Source organism: Clinocottus analis, unplaced genomic scaffold (assembly GCF_023055335.1).
Source record: "Clinocottus analis isolate CAN_PGR_092001 unplaced genomic scaffold, fCliAna1.0.p SCAF_8, whole genome shotgun sequence".
NCBI classification, from domain to species: Eukaryota; Metazoa; Chordata; class Actinopteri; order Perciformes; family Cottidae; genus Clinocottus; species Clinocottus analis.
The window spans coordinates 5,595,546-5,622,526 of record NW_027176240.1 but is presented as its reverse complement, the minus strand read 5'-3'; the positions used below and the strand labels follow the sequence as shown (position 1 = coordinate 5,622,526).

Sequence of the window (26,981 nt, the reverse complement as noted above, 5' to 3'; positions counted from 1 at the left end):
TCTCTCTCTCTCTCTCTCTCTTGAAGGAGAGGAATGACTGTAAGATTAATATTTGAATATAATTAATTGTAATTCTGGAGACAAAATGGCTGCCAGTAAAGAGTTACGGAGAGCAACAACACTGGCAAAATAATGATTTCATTTTCTACAGCCGACAAAAAAGAGCATGTATTGTGAATGTGGCTTGAGAGAACTTCTTGCTTGAAATGCATTGTGTTCAGTCGTACGTCAAGGTCACACCTCATCAGTGGCTTCGACCCTCCTCTGGAACAAAAACAGATCAAAGTTCTCCCCGTGCTCTCTGTCTGCCATCCTCCCATTGCTTCATTGACTCAACCACTGAGCAGAATCTACACTGATGGCACCCAGTGGAACTCCAGCATGCAGCTGGAAGAGCAGAGAGAGAGAGGAAGTGTGTGTGCGTGTGTGTGTGTGTGTGTGTGAGAGAGAGAGAGAGAGAGAGAGAGAGAAAGAGAGAGAGAGAGAGAGAGAGAGAGAGAGAGAGAGAGAGAGACAGAAACAGAGGATTCATTGGCATGCCCATGTCACGCAGTCCAGAGCCTGGAGATGTTTACGTCACTAATGGAAGGATGGGGGTTTCTGGCTGCTCCCACTGTCTCATGCAGGTAACATCTGTCTTCGACGGTTGAGGCCCTCATAACTAACATCCACACATAGCTGATAATAACAGACAACAATACAACCCAACGCTTCTTTGTTTGTCCTGTAAACAAATGTAACCTCAGCCTACAAACTGCACTCTCATTCTTCCCCTCACTTCTTATGACGTTGGGACGCGTCAGAACAAACCTAAGCAGTAAATAAAGAGCTTGTGCTTCGTGGCTCAGCGCTCTCGTTTTATCACCGTGGTGCAAAATGACTCCGACATCACGGCTGCAGCTTCCGCTAAGCAGAGGTCAATCACATAATTGCTTTTACGCTCACTCGTAAATAATCCTGCCGTCACGTTGGAAATACGACTTCCCGGCTCAAACGTTGCACATGACCGTGTGCTCGGGCCAGTGGAGGCTTCAGAAATAATTTGATGTACTTGTTTTCAAGATGAGGTGTTTTAATGGGCAATGAACTCTTTATCAACAATGTGTGCAATGAAATTGTTGCCGTCATTGCTTACTTTCAACCTTGAGAATTAACAATGTTTCCAAAACAATATATGATATAATTACAAGAGTGTTTTCATATTTAGGAAGTGAACATTGTCCAATATAAGCTTTAAATCAGCACAAATCCGTACATAAACTTGAAAATAAAAGTCAAATTGACTGGTTCTTTATAACAGCCTGAAAATAGCAAACAATAGGAATTCAGTGAAAATGTTATTACATTTATTTTTAGAGTCTTACAGCAAACAATCTCAGACAACAAAAAGATTCAATTTGGGTTCCAAAGATGAAAAGTACTTAAAGAAAAGGGATGGAAAGATATGTTAATGTGACGTTTTTACATTAATATAAGATTACAATGAAGTGCAAGTTTCTACAAATATGCCATTTTTTAAAGACAGTTGGTTATTTGGGACACAAACAATCAAACACATCTAAGTGTGAGCTTGTTTGAAGGGATCATTAAACTATTGCTACTTATATTACTATCTTTTGGTAGTATACAAGTACTTGTTTTTTTTGCAGTATCATTGATACTTTTGTCAACTTAATGTGTCTACTCTTTTGGCCTCAAGCCCTTCATTTTAGGGCAGAGCAGCTGCACGCTGCAGAGCAAACCAGACAGTTCCAGCGGTCAAGACAAAAAACACAAGTGTGTGTTTTATGTGATGGAGGGTGTTTTTTGGGGGGAGTGCAACCTGTTTGCATTTCAGTGGAAGGAATCCACATACAACACACGCTGCATCTCGGAATATGTGAACATATTCGTGGATCAAACACATTAACAGGCTGGCAAATTAACTTTAAAACCAATGCTTCACGCTCTAATTTCCAAACCTAACCTCATCTTCCCTCATCACATTATGGGATAGAACAGGGTAAACATTACATTGTGGGGAATTAAATCCAACAGCCCTGTCGTAAATGACACCCTTTCAACGCTACTATTGAAGTGTATGTTCAATTAGCAGAGTAAATTCAACTGAAATTTGGTTCGGTTTGTGGACTGGATTGCACTCGGCTTTCCTTTGATTTGGTCCACCCCCTGTACTTTACAGCATCGTAAATTGGGGTCACTCCGACTGAGATGTTAGAGCAGTAGATCATCTGAAAATGTTGCCATAGTAACAAAATATGAGCAAGAATTTTAAATTTTTATCGGGACAAAGTTTCACTGTAACGGTGATGTAAGTGGTGATGGTTCCAGTCAAGGAAGTGATGCCTCTCTATCATTCAGATTTAAAGGGATCTTGCTTCACTATCATGTGATTGCGCAACAGCCAAATACTCCGCTTTTAACTAAGGTAAATTAATCAAAGAGAGATTTATTACACCGACACAACAATAGCATACAACAGCAACTTTTGCTAGAGTTTATAGGTTTAAATTCCCATATAAAGTATATATAGATATATACATTGTATCTGGTCATCTGGTACTCCGCTGACTCGATTTCACACTTGAGTGCAAAATAGGTGACCCAGAACAGAGCGGCGCCGTGCTGGACCATACTGGCTCCCAAGCTGTCCTGCTGTACAGCACACCTTCAACACCGTGGCTGCAGCTGCTCTGTCCTGTCTCGTGTGTGCATATGTGCATGTGTGCCTGTTCTTGTGCGCACGTATCCCCTGCACGGGGTCTGTCTGGCCGCAGCTGTCCTTACCTCCATGCGGGTCTCGGGGGCGAGGCTGACCTCTCTGTCCTGAAGCCGCTTCAAAGAGACCGGGGACGGGCTTAAAGGGGTACGGGGTGCCGGGCCGTCCAGCACGGCTGCTGCTTCCCTGGGCTTTGGGAGCTGGGGCTGAGGTGAAGGTAGGGGGTTGGAGGCGTGGAGCGGGCCCGGGTGTGCTGCAGGAGGCGAAGGGAGTCGCAAAACAGGAGGGGAGGGAGGTATGTGTGTGGCAGGAGGGCAGAGACAGGAGGCATGGGGGGAGGGATGTTTTCATAGTCAAAAGCTGGAAGTTTAGCTTTGCATGTGTGTGTGTGTGTGTGTGTGTGTGTGTGTGTGTGTGTGTGCGCGCGCATGTGTTTGTGTGGTTCAACCTGGACAGACCTTCTGTGCTCTGGTGTCACCTCGGAGTGTCAAGGGTGTGTGTGTGTGTGTGTGTGTGTGTGTGTGTGTGTGTGTGTGTGTGAGATTCACTCAGCGGCGCACCATCTCACCCACAGGGAGTCAGGGGTCCAGCTTGGTGAGAACTGATGGCACATGGGCCCCCAAAGGGCCACCGTTACATTTGGGGTCCCAGTGGAAAAGACTAGATTATCGACCACACACACGCCATACAGAAGGAAGGACAAAACACTTTAAATCTATTTTATCAACCTTGAAAGAAAGGTATTTCTGAAGTCTCATAAATTGTCAAGTATTCTGTGTTTCTCTGTGAAGAAATTATAAAATAATAGGACACAGGGAGGAGTAAAGGAAGGTGATAGAAGACATCCAGAAAGAAAAGGAAAGAAACAAAAAGAAAGAAAGGAATGGCACCGTAGTCAGAAGTATAAATGTATTTTTAAAGCTATATTTTGTGATGTTTCAGTACTTGTCTTACATGTTAGTTGTGTAAACTAATCCCAGCAACCATTTGATGGGTCAGCATGACATTTAGCACAAACATTCATGGTGCCCAGAGGATGAATTCTCATGAAGTTGGTGATTCTTTCATTTTTCTTCACCGGCAGCTCAAAGTTTTAATTTAGCGTGCGAAATATGTAACTCAGGAATTGGCGCCAAATTCTTTACAAATGTTTAACATTTACAGTTTTAAGTGAAATATCAGCATACATTTCAATTTGGTACACACATTCACGACCCCCTTCAGGGTGCATTCCAGGAACTTTGATGAACTTTATTATCAAGCGCCATCGTAAGGCCGAGTTTTTTAAATTTTCCAAAACTTTGCTTTATGACTAAATTGCTGAAAAAACACAATGACACTCCATCATTCTCAGCCATGCTTTGTGTTTATTGCTATTTAACAAATGTTTGCTTGCTCACAGGCGAAACAAAGATAGTAAATAAATGGTAAATATTATACTGGCTACATCAGTATGTTAGCATTCTTATTGTGAGAAGGTCAGTATGAATTAGATTTATGCTCTTCTTACATATACTCCCTGCCACATCTGACATTTTGTAGTATATATGTTCATTGCCTGTTTAGCTCTCTCTCTTACAGACACACACATGCATACTGTATACACACACGTGGAAACTTAACATGCCAGAAGTTCACAAACATACTCCATGTGGTGCACTTGTGAGTGAGATTCTGCACTGATGAGCACAACATACCGAGAGGATCGCACCTCCGAATGTTGTTCTCCTCCAGCTGATCTGACTGACTGGACACACTCACTCATCCACTGGAAAGACTGTTCATAATGATGCCTCGAGGGAACCCAGATTACAGACAGGTGCACTTATTATAAGATCACTGAGTAACATATCAGGGCCAATACATAGTCAACTCCATAAACTCTATACAAGTATTTTTATTATGGTACGTAGCACACAGTGCAGGACAAACATTTTATGTGTGTCCAAGTTGCTAACAGACTAAGTTGTTTGTTTGTGTGTGTGTGTGTGTGTGTGTGTGTGTGTGTGTGTTTGTGTGTGTGTGCGTGTGCGTGTGCGTATACGTGTGTGTTGTGGGACACGTCTGGCCACAGCAATGACAACAGAAGGGCTCCCCTGTGTTGTCTTTTTTCATTTTCAAGCTGTTTTTTTTTACCCCCACCTCCACTGCACACACACACACACACACACACACACACACACACACACACACACACACACACACACACACACACACACACACACACACACACACCTTCCCTGGCTGCTGGTTTTTGCTCATATTCCCCCTCTGCACACAGGGCTGTGAGCAAAAGGCCAGCTGATGGCAATATGTGTATGCGTGTAAAAGAGTGAGCGCAGGACACACGCATATCATCCAACGCGCTCGGTCCACCTGTGTCTGCACTCTGTGCCCCGCCAGGGCCCCAAACCTACACCCTCTGCCACTGCTGCCCAGCTCCACACAAACAAGGGAAGGGAGGAGAAGAGGATTGTATCAACAATCTAAGCCTTAAATGTGCTCTGAACATTTCTAACAGATCAGCTGTTCAAGAAATATTTTAGTCATGTGTTATGTAGCTGTCTGATCCTTCCAGCTGTAAACAACATTTAAGATACTGCAATGTACTAATGTTAAGAGGCCGAAGGGATTACTGACCCGACTGACTCACAGTGAGCTGTCTGTTCACTTGCTTAGAAACCACCATGTTTCTGTAAACAATAGACTAGAGAATATGTATAAAAAAACACCATAAACACCTCACTAAATCCATGTTGCTTATCACAAAAATCACTTATTTGTTCACTGCTTCAGATAGAGATAAAATATGAAAAAATGTCAGAGCGTCACAACCTATTAACCAATTAAAAGATAACTCATCTGCAAGAAATCCATGCTTTGAAGTTCATTTTTGGGTCTATCAGTCAGATTAGAGTGTTTTAGTGTAAACGCGCTCTCTATTAAAAACTGGATGCTGGTTTACTTGTCATGGGACAGTTATACTGTTACCCTGATATTCAACAAGTCTTATCTTAGATTAAAATTTTTCACAGGGTCAAGATGGACGAGCTGGTTTTGAAAGCCTTGAGTTCTTATATCTGACCTTTAATTGGCACTTGTGATTGTTTGTGGTGAATTACAGATAAAATCCTTTTAAGTTATTGAAAATCAATATGAATGTGGATTTTCATTATTTCCTCGACATTGTTTCACAGAAGACATTTGGCCATGCCTCAGGAGGAGATTACAGGTGTAAATAGTAAAATCAATAATGGTTGAATTGCTTGGTTTCAAGGTCCTGACTCTTTGCTTGCTCACTGTCACACATCACAGCTGACGGGGACACTGTGAAGAGAAAAAGAGCCATCTGGTTGTTGTAGTTGTTAGGAACACCTGTGTTTGATGAAAACAGCTGCCAATGAATTGTCTGTCAATCGACTGCTTGATTAACCGACTAATCGTTTCAGCATGCACTTGTCGGCCTACTAAGTACTGTTGGGCTGTTTGATTTCTAACGAAACCTCTTTTGTAAGCTTTTCATGTGATTTGCATGGAGCGGTGGAAAGTAACCAAGAACATTTACTTAAGTGGTGCATCTAAGTACAATTTTTAGGGACTTAAATTGAGTATAAAGCAACTTTATAGGTTTTCTAATCAACTGCAGGCAAATATTGTTCACTTGACGTTTTATTTTACATAAATTTATTAAGTTTCTTTACACATTTAGAATATGAAGAGATTAATGATCATACCTTTTTTATAAATTAGCAACCAACCTTTAACATCTGCAACATGAGAATGATAAACACATTAATGCATCAATAATGGATTCATAAATAATCCCAAGGACCCCCACTGACTCTGACACTGACATCCTCAGGAGAAATGTGTCAACGTTACTCACTCTTGCACAATTTTTTCTTTCAAATAAAATACACTTGCTTTGTTTTAAAGTACTGTTCTTAGTTTGTTGTTTTTGTTTACCATATTGTATTGTACATTTTAATATTTTTTTAATCATGTCTCATGTAATTGATTTTAGTTTAAGTTTATTTTTCTGCACTATTTACCAAGCTAGATAGATAGATAGATGTGTACTTCATTAATCCCCAAGGGGAAATCAAAAAAAAAATCCTCTTGGGGATTAATAAAGTAAAAATTAAATTAAGTTCAAGTAATTATAACATAAATGTCAATAAACATGATTCTGATCATTATCAGCAAAGTATAATTGTGAAATTTGCTAATCTGCAGAATGAGTGATTTCACTTTACTTTGTCAGTATATTTATTACAATTTGTATAGCAGAATTTTACTTGTAACAGTATGCATACACTGTGGTATTGATCATTTTACTTAAGTACAATATATGAGTACTTATTCCACCACAAACGTTTTTATTTGTAAAGTGACTACAGCTTTCAAATAACTGTAACGAAGTCAAAAGTGTCGTACAGTATCTCCCATACTGGGACCAGAACCAGTACAGGCCTCTCTCTCCTACAGACGAACAGCCTCAACACCGGCTGATTCTCGCGATGGTTGGCTTATTAGCCGGCGGAGACACACGGGATGTTGGAATGGGATGACCAGAGAGAGAGAGAGGAGACCTCACGGCGAGCTGAAACCCTAAACACCGAAAACGGGAGGACGAAGCGAGACGGTAGGATGTGTGTGCGTGCGTGTATGTGTGTGTACATGCGTGCGTGCGTTGTGTGCGCGCGCGCACCTGTGCGTGAGCGAAAAAGGGGGGTTTGCCGTTTCTCCGGGTGACGTCACTAGTTTTCCTGAAAGTCAAAACAACCCGCTGGCTGCGGTGAAGCTTCTCCGTACGACGGGTGACGCTCGCGTTAACTGCGTCGGTTTGACCAGCGCGCACATCAAAGGGTTGCAGTGACGTTGCTCACTCGGGAGGGAAGGTGGAAAACAAAAACACAACCCGGGCTGGTTAATGAACAGCAGGTGCGCAGGAGCACCGCAGCACCTGCCGCTCCAGGTAATACCGGTAGCTACCGGTGAACATAACAGAGACTCCGCTAACGCGAGCTCGATAACGTGTGTTTATAACGTGGTAGTCACGGCGGGGGGCGTTTCTAACTCGGTGCTAGTTTGCGTGAATGCTGAGGAGTTGCACAGTCTGCGGTCCTGTCTCGAAAATAAGGTAACCTCAGTTGTTGTTAACCGGGAAGGCGTTTATTTATTTGCATGTTTAATAGCATCCATGCCGTTTTCTGCCATGCTGCATGCAACATACGTCATTTTGACGACCGTCTCGCACTGTGACGTAGCTGATGCTGTTGCTCCTCACAGCATTTAGACATCCATCCCAACAGTGGATTCACCAACATATCACATTACTGATGTTTGAGGCAACTATGTATTGTGTTGATTGTTTTAAAGAGAAGGTTGTAGAGAGAGATAGCGAGTGTTCATATGTGTGATTAATAGGCTATGTCACACTCATGGCAGTTCATTAATGAATTATAGTGGTGATAGAGATGGTGGATGTTTATAATGCTGCTGCATCAATGCCACAGTCAGGAAAAAGCCTGGACCTATAAGTAGGGTATGGCTGAGTGTGACTGACATGTCCATATCACTGAGTCTTTTTGATGTCAAATATTTGTAATCTTGTGTACTTTGTCTTTGAGCAGAAAATTCCATAGCATCTTTAAAATTGAGGATGGTTACTACATGTCTGAGATGCACGCTGTCCTACATTGGGCTGCAATTAACAATGATTTGATCACTTTTATATGTACATTTTATTCTCAAGTAATGCAGTAGTCGATAAAATATCCGAAAACTGTGTAAATTTGAAGTTGAAATATCAAAATGTTTTGTTTTCTCCGACCAACAGTCAAAAACTCAAAGATGCTCAAATTGTATTGATATAAGACAGAGAAAATACTCAGATGCAGAAGATCAGCTCACATTTCAGTAGCTGGTACCGCTAGACTTGGTGGCTTTGCTTGAAAAGTGCCAAATAGTTGAATAATTAGTTATTTAACAGATTGTTTCAGCTTTACTTAGTGGAAGCAGCATGTCAGCAGCAGCAACTTCTGTCCTCCATCAGTATACACGGATCACGTTCAGCAACTGTGTGGTCACAGCCCACAGCTCAATACACACCTCCTGTAATTACGTGCATAAAATGGAAGAAAATAGACTTGAATCATAAGTGTGTAAAGTGCTTGTGGCATACAAGCTTTTACGCAGCCCGTGTGGTCGGCGATATTGATTAAAATAAAAGTGATTTTGTTCGTCAGACGTGCTTTAGATGGACAAAACGCATCCTGTGGTAAAAGTGTAACACTTGGAAGTCCTGCCAAAAAAATGTCTTTCATTTTTAGGCAGAAGATAGTTTGCTCAATCCTGCAGATGTCAGCCAAGGTTTGTATGAGGCCACAATTTCTGATGAGGTGTGCTGGCCCCACAGGAAGGTGGCAGGAACAGGAATACATCTACAAATATACCGTGGAGTTCTCCTATCTGTACACAACTTGTACAAAAGAGCCACACCAATACTTTGCCCATTTGTTCAGTTTATGAATCCTAATTTGCGTCTTTTTATTGTTTGTTTAAGTTATATGAAGCAGTAATTTATATTCAGGCAGTGATTGGTTTTGAAAATGAAATGAATCAAAACATTTAGCAATCGCCTCAGAAGATGCTTAAACGTTGTTGAGGTCTCCAGCATGCAACCGTCTGGTGGTGTGTTTTAAGGTGAGGAAAACGCTGTATAGTTTCAGCCATTACTCAAAGTGTTGCTCTTTTATTTATTTGTTTTTGCACTGTAATAGCTGTGTAGCAGTGTTTGTCATGCTCAAAATGTGTCAGGCATGTGTTTAGATTGTTTCAGTTGTTTCCACTGTCATGCTTTGCAGCCTGGCAGCACCTCAACCTGCTAATGATGGGGGCCGACCGTCGCTGCCCTCTGCTTCTGACTCTGTTTCCTGTTCCATTTCTCGCTAACTCCGTCTCTGCTGTCTTCTTTTCTTGTTGTTGCCTCTGGAATGAAATATCGTGAGATAAATGTTGTCTGGCAGGTGCTTCCCCTGGCATGGTCGGTTCATCATGGCAGTGCACATCTCCATAGCAACAGCTGCCCTTGTGAAGAGGGGTTGCCACTGTCTGGACATTTTGTTCCTCTCTTTTCCTCATGTTTTCTTTTTCGCCTCTCAACATGTTGTCCAGATTAAGGTTAGAGATAATTGCACGTCCATTGAGTTAGACTGCAGATTTAAAGCTTAATCCAGAACACTACAGTGAGTACACTGCCTATAAAAAGGATGCGATCCCCTTGAACTTCAAATGATACCGGGCCGGGTATCATTCGAAGTTTTGTTTAATAAGTTTCAGAATGAAGCAGCAATACTGTACCCATAGTTTGACAGAAATTGTAGTTTCTATAACCCTTTTTCTTTCTATTAAGCACAAATGCACACAAAGCAGCTGTATAGCAAGAATTGTGTAAAAAGAGTCTGATTAATTCATTTAAAATATATCTATATAAATCAGGAACTCTAAATAAGCCATTTTAAAGAGTCTGATCAGACATTTGATGGCAGCTTGCGATATGTTTTGATACTGTATGGACACTTTGTTGGTTCCAGTCGTTACAATTACCCACACTGTAGTTCAGGGTGGTAAAAAATATGAAAGTCCAGGGGACTGAACAGCTTTCGTAGGTACTGTTAAGGGTGCAACTAACAGTGATTTTCAGGTTACATATTTCTGTAAAACGGAAATCATTATTTCCCCACAGCTGAAGATGTCTTTGTATAACTGGTGTTTTGCCCAACTAGTCCAAATATGTTACATTTCCAATCCTGTAAAACTAAAAAGAAAACAGAAATAGAACAGAAAAAACATTTCAAGGTTATTTTCATATTATAAAGGACTAAATAAATGATCAAAACATTCTAATTTTACAGCTAATCGTTAAGGTCCGAGTTCAAAAGCAAGCAGCAGAGTAATAACACCATTGGTTGGTTGTATATTGGATTTGGTATTAATAGTCGCAGTCTTCAATTTAACTAAAGTCAAATGTTTTTTTTCAGAGAATTTATTGGCAGTTCACACCAGACCTTGTCTCAGATGTGGAATGAGGGAAATCCATCCTTCTCCTTCTTAATAATACTGAGGAATTAAGCTTGTCTCAACCATGCATATGAAAGGAAAAATAATAAGGAATAGCAAGTGAAAGCATTGTAGCATCCTTTGTGACCAAGACATGTTGTACTAGTCTGCAGATTCGCCACTATACTGCTGCCTCAACATAAAAAAAAAAGCTCTGTGTCACCTCCTGGGGTTATGACGCTGCAGTCCCTCCAAGTGTCTGCAGCAGTGCAAACACTTATGATCTGAATACTGATTTCCACCGAGATGGCTACGACTGCTAGCCTGTAGCCGCCGTAGTGCTGATTTCCATTCAAGCGGAGCAGCGTAGTGTTGTTGCGCGTTGTGCAATACAGTGTAGTAGGGTGCATTTGAGGTGAACACGGCAGCGATGCAGAGAGAGCGAGAGAGAGGGAAGGGAGAGTGAGTGAGTGAGCGAGCGAGCGAGCAAGCGGGAGGGAGAGTGGCAGGGAGACGACAGAGAGGTGCAGAGATTTGGGCAGAGAGAAAGAGAGCGTTAGAGCATCCTAACTGCCGTTGTTGCTATTTATAGCCAAGCCCTACTCCACAGTCCTGAGATGCTCTCCCACCTCCCACATATAGACAAACCAGCCTACACACAAAATAATTTGACATGCAGAAATACAGCAAGCACAGGAAGGTGGACTGTGCTTTTGCACACGGCAAATAAAGGGATGAGCAGAGCTCAGGGGTATTTGTTTGGCAATCAAGGTCAGTTATTGCCTCATCAAGAGCTCTGCAATTATTCATCCTGTTTATCAGAGAGAGTTTGAGCAATAGAAAGAGGAACATGGGTGTATGATTGGGTGGGGGGAGAGCGGAGGGAGCGTTTGTCCTCACAATAACTAATTGTTTGTCTTGACAGATTGTATGAAAGGGCTGCGGAAGAGATGAGGGGAGAGAGGCAGTAGTAAAGGAGGAGAAAAATAAATCCATGCCTTCTTATTTTTTGCTTTATTTCTTTTTTTTCTCTTTTCACTTCCTTCCAGGCTGAGTCACTGCTGGTGAGGAGGAAGGTCTGGAGAGGGAACGCGAGAGGAGAAGGAGGAGGAGGTGGAGGAAGAGGGGGGGAAGAAGAAGAAGAAGAAGGAGGAGAAGAAGAAGAAGGGAGAGAGACAGCGAGATAAGCCACAACAGGAAACGAAACGACACATACACACACCCTGCGTGTTTGTGTGTGTGTGTGTCTGAGAGGGAGACTGCGCGAACGAGAGGTTGAACGGGAAAGGAAGGGAGGGAGAGTGACGCGGAGGCTGGGAGAGCCAGCCCTCCCCCCCCTCCTCCTCCACCTCCTCTCCTCCTCTCCCTCTCTTCTCCTCTCCTCCCCTCCTCCCTCTCTCTCTCTGTGGAGCAGGCGTGTAGCGGTATCAGACTCGGCGTGAAGGAACCATGAGCGATGTCACCATCGTTAGAGAGGGATGGCTCCAGAAACGGGGTAAGTACATCCAGTACCTCTCTTCCTCTACTCTCCTCCTCTCTACCTCTACCCCTTTTCTATCCTCTTCTACTCTGTCTCTCGTCTAGACTGAGGGCCCGGCTGTGCCTGTCCACATGTGCCGGTGGGTGAATGGGAGTGTTTGCGATTGAGTGTGTGTGTGATGACAGGGATGTCTGAATATCTAGTATGCAAGTATATTGTGTGTGTTTTCCCCCACAGGGATGTGTCTCTCTATTATAAGCTTGGCTGGCTGTTTATTTGCTAAGCCTCTATGTGCTTCATGCAGGTTGTGTCTGGAAAAAGAGTGTGAGCATGGGTATGTGCGTGTATTTGTCTGCACAAGTGTGTGTGTGTGTGTGTGTGTGTGTGGTTAATGACATCTACCAGGCCGGTAGTTGCACTGCTGAAGCGTAGTGTTCTGTCAGACCAGCGTGCGTACGAGTCTGAAAGCAGCGAGTTCTGTCTCTCTGAGGTATAATTGAACAGGGTTGTGTTTTAAGTCATATGACATCGGGTGGAAGAGGGCACTGATGACACATCCGGTTTACAACCAAATTAATGGGAAATTGTGAAAGAAAAAAGACCATTGTCATTGAGGAGCATGAAGAAATGATAGTACTTCCGTGTTCTCAGACATCCATGACTTGCGTTCAGTGAGTAGTTGCTGCAACAGGTGAAAAGTAATTTGTAGCGGGGTCAAGCCAAACCACTTGACAGCCAAAAAGTGACATACAGTAGCTCTTTGGTGACTGAAAGGTAGTGTTGGACTTTGTGTTTTCCTGGTGTGTCTGCTGGTTCTGATACCTCCGGGCACAAATGTATGTGAATGTGTGTTGTAGTAGACGCGCCTCAGGGATAGAACAAGGGGAGTTTCCAGACTTTTAGGCCAATGAGCATCGTCCCCCCTGACTATGTGATGCCGTCTAGGAATGTGTAACACAAACTGTTGAACAGGAAGTGATATGATGCATAACAGACAGCTGGCTTCTGGGTAATGTAGGCTACAATGGCACAACATGTTGTGGAGTGGATGCTCCCTCTAACGATGTCACACACTTACTTAAATACAGTACACACTCTGTTTTGCTGAAGTACAGGGGAGGATCTTTGTCTACTGTATATGTGCCAACATGCCATTGTGATCCTCAGACAGTCGTCTGTGCATATTAAGAGGAACACATCGCCCCCAGTCACGACGCAGCGCTACCAGTGTTCGTCAGTCTGTGAGAGAGGTAGAGATAGAGGTTGAAAGGAGGAGGGGGGGGGGGCTGTTTGTGTCAGGAATATGAATGTTTGTCTGCATCATATGCTAAATCTTTGTCTGTGTGTGTGTGTGTGTGTGTAGGGGGAGCAGCAAGGTCGGGGTGCTGACTCACTGTCCAGGTCGTGATACAGCAAAGACTGCAGTCTTAGTCATTAGACAGCTTTTTACTGAAACGAAGCGGCAAAGGAGAGATTGCATCAGGAAGGCCATGTACTCTTTAACTCTTTCCACCAAATAATGCACATCGTTTTGTTTTGAATTGAGCGACATGAAGGCGGTGACACTAAGAGACTGAATCAGGAGAGACTTAATTTAGAGGGAACAAATACATGTATTACATGGTGCACAGCAAAGTTAGAACTGTGCAGAGTCTTAGACCCCATTGTGACGTTGTCATATTAAGTGGGGTAGTGATGCCATGGTTGGATCAGGAATATTCCCTCCAATGTGGTCTAGACACTGGTGGTGGCAAAGAGATAAAGAAAGTTGCTGAAGATCTGGATGATTGGCTGTGGAGTGGGACTTCTGAGGAACTCTTGAAGTAATCTTGGGCTCTGGATATGAATACTGGAGGCGAATGGGGTGGGAGAGGGCGTCCGGTCTTACTTATACATATGGCGATAGTCAGCTGATGGAGAAGAAGCTAGTGAGTGAGCAATGCAGAGATTTGTGAATGAATGAGAGCGTAAAAATAGTCTGAAGTTCCGCCACGCTTCATAAGCGGAAGATTAGAAAAAAAGACTGTTGATAAAGATCAGAAGGAAAATAGTGGAACAGAACTATGAAAGAGAGGTGTCCACGTGCTTCTCGGAGGCTTGTAATTCAATCAGTCATAAACAACTTGTATTTCATAAGACACTAAATAACTGCTGACTTCTTGTATTGGTCGCCAATAAACCATGCTGGTAAGATGAGTAGTTGTGTATCTGACTTTTCTGTCAGTCTCCAATCTCCATTATTTTTGTCAGTATGTTGGTAAATGCTTGTTATAATAGGTTGTGCTTTTGGTAATCTCATGATTAATCATCTTAAGTGGACATTTCTTCCTGCAGTTCTGGTCTCCAACAGCTGTAAAGGATATGCTTCCAATATCGTAAAGTCATTTCATGATTATTAGTAGTAAAAAATAATTGTATGTTCCCTGTTTTACTTACAATTTGATTTTTCTGAAAAGTAAGCAGGCAGGTCAAATATGTTAGTCATCATTTTATAGACAACTCGCACGACAACGATTTATGGCAACGTTGTTGTAAATTTCATTGTCAGGGCAGCACATCGTAAATTCCACCGGCTCTACTGATGAGATGCTTTGGCTGCTCAGGACTTACATATAGCCCCTGTACAAGACGCAGCCCATGCACGGCTTATGTTTTTTGTGATTGTTCTTGAGCAGAGATGTACTCATGACAGACAGCGTCGTGGTGACTCAGTGTGGAAGTTTTATTTTACCATAATTTGACCAGAATGGGTAGTTAATAGTGATGATTGCTGGTTTTGAATGTTTCTAAATGTCCATTTTATCGTCTTTTAACCTTTTTTTGACTCTGTCTTTTGTTGTCTGATTAATGGGTCTGGTAATACAGTGAAATGATTGATTGAATTAGAGGGTTTTCCTCTTTCTTCAAAGCACAAAGTATTGGTGGTGACTTCTTGCTCATGCACCCTCATGGGGATTCTCGCCTCCCTGCATTTTTTATGAAGGAACTGTGTGCATCTGTGAGCGTGTAGCTTTTGTTAGACGAGCCACTAACCATTAGCATAATTGATCAAACATTAGGTGTGCTTGAATATGGCAAAAAAATCCTCATCACTCATTGACTTCGGAGACATCATGCATTTCGAAAGGAACATTTTGCAGCCCACGTTCGAAAGTTAAACGCATCAACAGACAAAGGTTTACAGCTGTAAAGGAAAGGGGTGCACTGCATTTATAACACAAGACAAAACGGGAGCGTAGTTGTGGAATGGAATATAGAATATGTCCATTATCTTGTTTTCATACTCGTTGGAGCCTCGATTGTCATTCAAATTTGAGTAATTTCACAGCCCTACCAATGTAACACACGCATTCAATGATAAACCTCCATGTCAGTGTATGCTGATCACTTCAGTTGTATGCATGTGCATTGTTTTCAGTAAGCATGTCCACCACAAAGGCTTCAGGAGTATGTAAGACTGTCGATGGGAAACGTTCCCTCACAATCAATCTATTAAACTTAAATTAGAGAGTGTATTAAATGTTTTGAAAGATTGAGAGAGAAAGCGATAAAAACACAAAACCATCATGATACAACCAAATAGGCATAAAAGCGTGATTAAATGAAGCAGGAAGAAATGAATTCAAGCCACTCATCATCTTGGAACACAGAGACATACCTCAGGAACATCTTTTCAGACTCCAGTACACCATGTCCTCGGATGACCAAGCCTTTCAGTACTCGCATGCTCACTGCCATGGCGAAGATTTCCTTCCTCTTTTTATTAAACCCCAGTGGGGAGTGCATTCGCCTGCATCTTCTTTTTATATTCGGAAATAATGAACAGTAAGACAGGAACATGTACCAGAATCTGTCACCGATATAAAAGCAACAGACGAAATGTTTGGAAACACGTTGTTCCATTTTTAATCATGAAGATTGAATGAGTTAAAAAAAGACGCATTGAATGACATTTGCTAGAAAATCTGATAGATAGATGTGAGCTACCGCCGGGATTAGGTTTGAACATTGTCTTATGTGAAATGTTGTGTTTTGGGGGTGAAAAGCAGAATTACCTGAAGGTACAGGGCCGTTTTCTTGCACATTTTTTTTAGGAATCAAAATCTGAAGTGAACTCCACTTAATTTCCGCCCAGGCCAGGTGTTTACCTTCTGCGAGTCCATGTGAGGCCACAGAGGTCACAGCCAGCCACTGTAGTCGAGGATACTGTTACCTCCACCAGCATCAACCCACACAGCCGTCAGCACAACAGATGGCCAGGAGAGAGGGACGGAGGAGAAACACTGAGGGAGAGAGACAGGGGAGAACACCGTCATATTCTTTTACATCACCGTCCTCCAGAAGTGTTTCTCTGCAAAGCTCCTAATTAGATGAGATACAGCTGTGTCAAAGTGGAGACCGTCTTGTTGCTGACTCAGTTTTAAAATAATCCAAGATCAATGATTATTTTGCTCCCAGGAGGGTTTAAGGCATCACATAGCAGATGAATTTAAGAGGAGGTTGCACTCTTCCTTTTTTACAATTTTAGAATTGTAAAAAAAAAAGAAAAGAAGAAATATCATCAACACTACGTGGTTTAGTCACAAGGCTTTGATAATGGACTGTCGTTATTTTCTGCTCTCGTAATCATTGAGATAGTAAGTGTGTAAGTGTTTTTTTTCTTGAACTGCAGAGAAATTTCAATATTCATGATCATAATTTGAATTTAAAGTTTGCAGTTTTACATGAATCTCAGTGTACGTATTACACTTACTGTTTGGCCCTTTACAGATGTTAAAGGTTTAAGATCTGCTAGACCTCACCGGGTTATAATCAAATGTGAATCTGTGATGCCTACACTCTACCAGAAACTAGACATCCAGCTCTATATAACATAGCATAGTTTGTCAAACTCAGTCATCTAATAATCTTTGACTCATCCTCTCAGTAGCTGAGAGAGTTCTCTTTTTCTCTTCTTCCTCTGGCAGGAGGATGCAGTGGAAGTTGTTATTATTGATTTCTGTGAGCATTTTGGGAAAAGATGTAGGGGGCTCATAGGGCTGTGGTTACATTCATATTGACATGATTTTGTAGTGGACAGGATGTAGGATTACATTACAATCCTGCATCCCGCCCATTGGCATGTTCTGCATGTGTTGCTGTGGCTCTGTGTCTCCAGATCTGATCTGTGCCCTCTGATATCTTAACATTATTTGCAGATCACATCCATAATATGTATATATCCAATCACAGTGTGGACTCTTTCGATGGAGACCAGTTTATATTCAGTTAGATATTCAATGTCTGTGTGTTCCAACCTGTCCCTTCATGCATCGTGGCATGATTGTATGTCGGACATTAAGATGAAAATGCAAAGCAACACCCCTGTCCTCTTTCTACACTCTTTTCTCCGTACCCTCCATCTCTACAACTCTTACGGCGTACAGTATGGGCTCTACTGTATACGCTAGAGTGCTGTGGGGTTCATTGGGTGCAGTGCAGCGAGGCAGCCATCTTGGCTCAGTGAGTTCAGTGAGTTCAATGTTGCTGGAGGCTGGCTGGCTGGCTGGATCAGGTGGCAGTGCCAGAGCCCTGATATCAATCACCAGCCGCTGCTGCTGCTGCCGCCGCCACTGTCTGCTGTGTCGCCCTTCTTCTCTCCTCTCCTCCTCCTCTGTCCTGCCTCCGCTCCACAGCCTGTCAACACAACCCCTTCTTATTGCAATTCACACTCTCTCTCCCTCTCCGTCTATCTCCGTATCGCCTTCCATCTCCCCTGTACTTCTCTCTTTCCATCCCCTCTGTACCCGAACTCGCATGTATATACCGGGCAGTAGCAGACGGGCAGACAGTACAGGCTTTGTTATGAATGGCATCCTCTTGCACATCCGGAGGAAGTGTACGCTCCAGTGTGGCTTTACAAACTGTCTCCATTGTCCTAAGAATGACTCACTCCACACTGCAGAGAGTGGCAGACAGGCAGACAGACAGACAGCACAGTGCAAACAGACAGACCAGTCTGCAGAGCCTACAGACAAACATCAGAGGAAAGACAGGCAGTGAGACGGATAGTTTGTGACGGATACAGCCAGAACACAGGCAGACAGCCTGCCAATGCAGAAGAGACTTGCAACTTGCAGGTACAGACACCAAATAAAAGACAGATGGGAAACATACACAGACGGGCAGCAGAGAGTAGTGCCACCTTTTGTATTTAATCAGAATATTATATTTTTACACAAATTGACATAATAAACCTTGGATATAAGTTTTGCTCCAAATTAAGGTTGCACCAAGCAATAATTTAATATAGAAGCACACATGTCTTATCTATCAATCTTATTTTAACTGTCTCAATCAGACATTCAGGTTGAAATGGAGAAGAATGTGTTCTTCTGGTGGTCTATATGTTTTCTGCCAGCAAATCTGCAACGAGCAGCGTCTCAGTTACATGTTATTATCGACTCCATTTTCTTACTCTTTTGACAACCAATCAGAGAAAGGATGTGAAGAGATGTAAACCATACTGCATTATAAGTATGTTGGCAAAACGTTGACTCTACATTACTTTGCATATGCCTACATTGCCAATGCGGTAGCAGCTAAGGGTGGGAATCACCAGAGGTCCCACGATACGATATCGTCACGATACTCAAGTCCTGATACGATATTATCACGATACTGCGATATATTGAGTATTGCGATATATTTCGATTCATTTGCTTTTTTTCAACCGCAAATTGTCCCCAAAGGAAAGCTTTGTCAACAAAAAATAAATTGATTTTACTATTCTAGGACCAAAAATGTTTAGAATTGATTAAATAAAAGATTGATACTTGGCTTCTGTGTATTGATACAATATCGCCACGCAAAATATCGTGATACTATTCTATATTGATTTTTTCTCACACCCATAGTAGCTGCTAGCTGTTTTGAATGTTGTAGGTTTTAACTTCCCTTAAGCTTTCCTTACACTAACAGATAGATACATATTGTGAAGTTGTAAAACTCCGCAAAGTCAAAATAAAATCAGTGGTAAGTGATACAGTAGCAAGCGTCCCTGAAGAAGCCCTACAAACTGAGAGATGGCTTAATGGAAGAGTGAGTGAATGAACTAACGTAGAGTGAGGCAGTCTTGGGTAAATTAATGAATGGATCAATGAATGGAGTGCAGATCCCTGCAGTGGGAAAACTTGGAAAGAGGAAGAGAGACAGGGTGAAGGAAGGAGATGTTGAGTGATAGGATTCGTTTGTATCTCAGGAACATCGAAGTGCTGACCTGAAACATTTGATCACAGTAAAAAGTTGGATACATGCACATGTATTCATACATACACGTTTGTTAATTTGCCCTTATGGTTCCAGTTATATCCATTATTAAACCATAGTAAAAAGCAATGTCAAAAATCAGTTGCATCATGGTGCATTCAGGCTGAGTGAAAATTACTATTATAACGTTATGATGTGTTCAAATGTAATCTCGTAAAATGTAATGTTGGTGAGGAACTTAATTGAATCAGTTATTTATATATATTTGTTCCTTTGTTTTCTTTTTTGCTGATTCGATCTGTGACTGTGATGCGATTCAAAGTGTGATTTTTATGTACAAACCACCGTTTAAACTAAGTTTATTAAACCTTATAGTCAAATGTTACATGGAGGTCGTTTAGGTGGATCATGGGTTTCCTGCTTCCTTGATTTCCTCATCAACTAGTTTCTCTCCATCACTATTCCACAGCTAACTATTAGGTGTTTTCTATGGCGATCAATTGGCGGAAGCAGCTCTGAAACCAGCTTCTATGTTTAAGTGTACTAACACAGAGATTAGACCAAAGGGGCAGTGTGTGTAATGTAACATCTTGAGGTATTGTGGGCTGGTTGGAGTAGGCTTTGGGCTGATTAGAGGAGGCAGGTAAGAGTGGGGGTTGGTTTGGCTGATTTAGGCCAACAGATTAGCGCCTTGTGGCTGACAGCTAGTGTAAGTGTTTGCTGGCAGGAGAAGGACCCCAGAGTGTGACCATTTGGTCTCATATTGCCACTTAATTTACTTACTTGGCCGAGTCTATAAGATATTGATCCATAACTTTTTCAATATAGACATTATATTGTTATTATCATACTGTACTAAAACTGTTTTATGTCTTACGAAAGAATACAGTGTATTTCTAGGAAATGCTATTGAGGATCTGTAGAGCTGGTTCATAATTGCTGTTTTTCCAATATCGGGTACAATAGACTAGTGTTTTTCGACCTATTTTGAGCCACGGCACACAGCCAAAAAAGTTACCAAATGTCACATTGTAGCATAATACAGCAGATACTGGCATGAAAGATTATTGAATTATCAGGCCACTCACTATATTGCAGGTTAAGACGCTCAACAATGAAAAATTGTTAGCGGCAACTAAATATTATTTTTTGGGACCGATGAAGGGAAATTGGACATTTTCCCACGGCACACCTGATGATCTCGTGGCACAGTGGTTGAAAATCACAGCAAAAGATAATTGAATACACGCTTACTTCTTATTACAATGATAAAAACACAGAGTCTGATGGTATCTTAAAACGGCTTTCAGGCTGACAGGTGGTCATCAGTTCTCAGCCTTTTGCCGACCAAAGTTGACAGAATGATCTGACCATTCTGGTTATAGCTCATAATTGAAGCGATAATGATCACATATAAGATGTACTACATACAGGTACCGGTATGTCAGAGCAGAAAATGTTTTCCCCTTAAAAACAAGTTGTTCAGTTCTCCTCAGCTATACTATGTGCTTCTCTTCCCCCTGTGGGTTTTGCTGTGATCCTAATTGTATGATTTTTAATTACACACTTCATTGAATTCGTTGACCTCTCCTTGAGCAGATAAGTTGACCACAAGGTTTTTCTTTTTTTTTAATCTTTCTTTTTTGGCACAGGAAAAGTGGTTTCAAACAAGGGCAATAACACCGGCCACAATGGTGGACAGTGGTCTGCGTGGTTGCCAGGGGAAACTGGACAGCCATTGTTGCTCTCAAACATCAGTTACATCCTTGATGTATTTTCTCCTATTCACTCCGCTACCGTGGCACAAAGCTCTGTGTTGCTTTATTTGTAATACAGAGCATCTGTTCAAGAGAGCAACCTCTCTTACAGAAGCTTATGGGCAGACCATGAAGGCAGCAGCTGTTTGAGGCCACTGCAGGCACTCGCGATTTTATTTAGGGTTTCTGAATTGATTATCCAGTCTGATGGTTGTCAGATAAGACACAGAGATCTCTATTGTGAAGCAGAGCCACTTACTCAAGGTTACAGTCGGCCCATTGTGTACCTGTTTTAACTGTAACTAAGGTGAGGAGAGATTTGGGAAAATCCATCAACACTGTTGAGTTGTTTGGGTTATGAAATACATACTTAGTTTACTAACACAGCTGCGGTTGTCTTAATGTCAATGATAAATACCTTTTTTACATATTAATTTTGCGTTCGCTATACCTCGAGTGAAATATTCAGCATTTTCTAGGCAGCAGAGTCAAGAGTTGATGAGTGTAGTTAAGAACAGCAACGCACTACAGATGGCCGTGCTCTGGCAGCCAGATGTGAAGTAAAGAGACAGTGGAAGCTTGTTTTATTTTTTTCTCTGTGACAGCCTGTTAAAACATCTGGTAATTTTGATTACCGAGGTAAATATATGGCCGCCATTGGTGGGTTTGGTCTGAGTTTGCTCCCGTTTTGTCACAGTGGCCAGGATGAAGGCCACAGTGGCCAGGATAAAGGGACAGTCGGTCTATTTATATCTTCCCACCTGTAATCTGTCGCTGACGGGATTAACCAAACCAAGAGCAGAGACACACAGACACACTGAAAATGTGAGTCATGAATAAATCCATGCATTCACAAAGATATGCAGTTATAACAGTGTGTAGAGTACATACTAGTCACGCGTGGGTAAATGTGATCATTATTAGGATGTTCTAGGAAAGGAAGGACAAATATTTGTTTGTTTTAACCAACCAGGAAATGTGACACTATTCATGTGACCAGCTTTTTTTCCTCTTCCATTTGTGTACATATGTGCTTGCGTGCACATCTCCTGAGTTTGATGCCTTTTTCACAGAGTCTCGTTTCGTTAGCCTGATTAAATACAGAGAGGAAGAAGAGACCAAACATTGACAGAATTTTTCATCCTCCCTCAGCCTCCACCGTCTCTGGTTGCCAATCTCCAGTCATTAATTAGCTGTCCATGACAAAATTCCCAGTTCCCAATCTGATACTAGTGTAGAGCAACGGACGGCAGTGGTAATCATGTCAGCGAGACTTGGCTCAGTGTTCTGAGGGGGCTAAATCTCCCCCATATGGTCCACTGACTGGGGCCCGCACCTCAGCAAGCTCTCATTAAACTAGTGCCTAATATTCCAAGGTAAGGAGGGACACACACACACACACACACACACACACACACACACACACACACACACACACACACACACACACACACACACACACTAATGCATACACTCAACTGTAAGAAACAAATCAAGACATCTGACAGGGGATTGGGCACAAAGGGACTGGAGGACAAGGAGGTGGTGTTTGTTTCTGTGATTTTGCGTGTGTCTGTGTGTGCGAGTGCGTGCGTGTCTTTCTGTCTGTGTGTGTGTGTGTGTGTGTGTCTGTGTTTTGAGAGACTGATGCTATACAATTGTTGACTTGCCATCTGTCATCAAGAAAAGAGAGGTGTGTGTGTGTGTGTGTGTGTGTGTGTGTGTGTGTGTGTGTGTGTGTGTGTGTGTGTGTGTGTGTGTGTGTGTGTGTGTGGAAAGATGAGACAGGAAAGAAAGAAGGAAACAGTGAGTGAGGTGCAGATGTCTCACAGCACAGCGGCTGGAACATGAGGTTCAATGGCAGACTGCTGTATGAGAGGAGTTGGAGGAGAACAGAGGAGAAAGGAGGCGAACATCTGCCATATTCAGATATTGCTCCGTGGTTTGAGTGTTTCTACACAATATCTTGAGTTTGAATAGACCTGGGAAACGGACTGCTCATTAAGCATCTTGCAGAGCGCCAGGCAGGCAGGTTCAGAAAGCAGCAATATTACTGTGGGTTTCACATATATTCTGCAGCACATTTTATCAATATGTGTATATATAGCTACTTACTTTGAGAAAATACAAAATATTTGGTACAGTGGCAAAAATTGGTTTAAGTATACATCTTTTGTTAATACCCAGAAAATTGCCTTCTAAAAATCTACTGTAAAACACTTAAAACCACAAAATCTTAAAGTTGCATTTTTCCTGCTCCCGATGGAGATTATCAGTGATATAACATATGTTTAGAGTTTTAGTTTTTGATTTATTTTTTGAGAATAATGCAAGCAGATTCAAAGCATATTACAGAATACCAGAAAATTAGATTATTCAATTCAAGAACATGATGATTATTTCACAAGGTATTTGACGTGTTTTATATGAAAGTGTATTTGTTTCGTCTTATACTGATTACAACAAAGTAAACAGGTGTTGTCATCTCTGTCTGTTTTGACTTGTCTGTGAGCCTCAAGTGCCTGATGCCGGCCAGCTGAGGTGGACACGTTGTCAAAAACAGCCTCTTAGACAAACAGACGTTACAACAAGACCAACAAACACCAGCTCTCAGGAAAGGAGAGAGAAGTGTTTGTCTGAGATGAACTGACCTATAGAGTCACGTGACGTCACAGCGGGACGGACAGGCCGGCCAGCCGCTCATTGTAATCCCACTGTGGTTTTGTTTGTCTAACCTCTACAGAAGTTCATAAAGTCTAACTGCCTAATCGCAAGCAAAAATCATCTTGTAAACAAAAGTCACATGGGGCTTACAAGAAGCAATTCGGTTGTGCATGACGATGATGGTGAGGGAGTCTGATGAGGCTGAGTTTTGCCCCTTTTCCATTTTCTAATGTTGTGCTTTACAAGCATCATTCTCTTCTCATCTCATCCAGATATAACCATGTCGTACAACTGTTTCCTCCCTAACACACCTTCTGCCTCCAAACACCTTAAAAGGAAGAACAGATCGTGGTTTTACTCTGTGGATGATTGTTGGCGTCGCTCTTACCTGTCCACACAAACAAAAGTTAAAGAGTAAATGAACCCAGAGTAGCTCAGTATGAATGCACCCTGGTGGACAGGTGGGCACTTGGACGGACGGACAGACGGACAGGAAGCCAGGTAGCCGGGCAGCCAGGCAGGACGGCGGGAATAGCAGAGAGCAGCAGTTAGTGAGGTGGAGAGCACTTACTGTCGGCCCTTCAGTGCAACACATGAATGAAACCTTTAGAATGAGGCACTGGGCTGGTGTGTGTGTGTGTGTGTGTGTGTGTGTGTGTGTGTGTGTGTGTGTGTGTGTGTGTGTGTGTGCGTGTGCGCACAGGGGGTATATGGGGTCGGGTAAGGGGGTGGGGTGATGCACTTGACAGTAGTTGGTAGGTAGGAGGAGGGGTGTAGTACTTGATTGTTTACTCTAGCCTGCTGCGCTGAGCTATTGTGCTCCAGTGTGTGTGTGTGTATTTGTGTTTACCGAGGACTGTGTGTGTGTGTTTGAGCGCGTGCATTAGTATAAGTTTATAGACAGACAGAGAGATGTACAGCACAATGCCTCTATGCTGCTTTAGGAAGGGAGGGGGAGGCGACACAAAAGACCAAAGGGGTCTTGTGTTGTGTGTGTGTGTGTGTGTGTGTGTGTGTGTGTGTGTGTACACACACACACACACACACACACACACACACACACACACACACACGCGCACGCGCGTAACGCCAGCTGCCGCCCACAGCCCCAGCCCAGCATTTCTGAATTAATAATACAGAGCCAACCACTCTGGAATAATAGTGATGCACACACACACACACACATGTACGCACAAAGCTTTGCACCTGTTCACCACTGCTCAACTGGTCAGGGTTGGGCTGGTTAAGGTCGCCCCCACCTACACACACACACACACACACACACACACACACACACACACACACACACACACACACACACACTCCTTGTTGCGTGCCTGCAACAGTTGGACAGCTGTGTGTGTCTCCTCTCCCTCTCCATCGTGTTCTGATTAACAACTATTCTTATTGACTGATTGGTCCATCTGTCTAACTCTATTCCTGTGATTGGTTAATTTTACATCCAATGAGGCAAAAGAACAGTATAAGAATTTGAATATGAATGTCAGATTTAGCTGGAGAACCTTAAGGAGACTCACTCTTCTGTGTGACTATTAATGCACGATATGAAATAAGGATTACTGAAAAAAAGGTTAATGTGAGGTTAATTATTAAGATGGTCATGTCAATATGTGACAAATGAAACCCTTCTTACAAACAGATTTTTAAAAAAAAAATAGTTTGTATTCAAACAAAATGACATAAATTGTTCTGCTTTAAAAAGAAAAGAACATGTTCTTGATTAAAACTGATCACACTTCAACAGGTCCCACTGATGTGGATTTTAATTTCAAATAAGAGTTACATTGAGAAAAGGATGTGCAATGTTTTGAAAATAACGTCCATTTAATGTGAACTTCAATGAAGTAAACTAAATGAAGAAATCAACGATGCCAACGCACAATGCCATCCAAAGGAGAGAACATAGAGACGCAATATACCAGCAATCAGTGCAATTTGATTAGCCTGCTCATTGCCTGTGTGAGCCGTTCCTAATCACATTGGATCCACTGCATTTTCAACACAAGCAGCATGGCATTCCTGATGTATTTGGACGTTTGAAAGCAAGGGCTTTTTGTAACTGTTAGCCAGGATTGTATTTTTACCTTCTTGACACACTAAAACACATCCAGAGATCCGTTTGTGTTTTCAATGGCACGTTACGCTCTGGTAGTTGTGTGTGTCTTTTCTATGTGTGCGTGGGTGGGTGGATCTGTGTGGATGCAGCGGGAATAAACCTTCTCCCTGTGTTCAATATTATTTTGGGGTTTGATGACCGAGACATAAACCTGCGTTTCCCCCGTCTGGTTAATAGTAGTATCGTTCTTCATGAATCTTTCTGTATGGCTATTGGCTACACTATGTGCTCTTGAACTGCAGCATATGAGTACATCCGCTCATTGACAAGAGTTTGAAACTCGCTCTTTTCTCACTTTCTCAGCGTTTTGTTTTTCACATGTTCCATTTCATTCGTACTGTGGCTGAAGCGGTCGCAGCTCTGCTCTCAGACTGTGACAAACAGACTATGAATTAAGACACACAGTACAGGAGGTCATGCTGGGCCCAGGTGTGTCTCATGCCACTAATAATGCTGCTTCACAGGACGGGCCTCTACAAACAGAAGAGCACAGAGCAGGAAAGCAGCAAGCAGGGCACAGGGGGTCATCACCAAATCTGTTGAATTTACCAGCTGATCCAATATCAGCACTGTATGTTCTACACATCACTATATGCATGTCCACCAGCAGTACTTCCTGGTGGTTTTATTTGTTCCCCAGCAATAATTTAATCAGGAGAGACAAGTTACATTAAGAAAAGATAATTGTTTATTACTAACAGACGATATGGGATGATGAAGACTTTGGCGCTTGGACTGTACAGGGAGATCGTCTACCCCGATCAGCAACACGATAAAGCCCCCCGTGGAGTCCAGACACTGGTGGTGGTGGTGGCTGATGAGGCTGATAGAATGATGAGTTGATGAGTTGATGGATCTGATGGATCTGCATAGATTGGGTGGTGATAGGGATGTGGAGGGGTGCGTAACGGC

At 42.4% G+C, this 26,981-nt stretch overlaps 1 protein-coding gene across 3 annotated transcripts in view; it reads left to right on the top strand.

The window, feature by feature from the left end:
• The first annotated feature begins 7,273 nt into the window (after positions 1–7,273).
• akt3a (v-akt murine thymoma viral oncogene homolog 3a) overlaps positions 7,274–26,981 on the top strand; it is a 49,670-nt gene continuing 29,962 nt past the window's right edge. Inside the window, exons 1-2 of one of the 3 annotated variants that reach the window (XM_068568628.1) lie at positions 7,274–7,364; positions 11,833–12,278. In XM_068568628.1, coding sequence (XP_068424729.1) covers positions 12,233–12,278 — 46 coding nt within the window. In that variant the 5' untranslated portion in view covers positions 7,274–7,364; positions 11,833–12,232. The other 2 variants (XM_068568629.1, XM_068568630.1) reach the window with 2 other exon arrangements.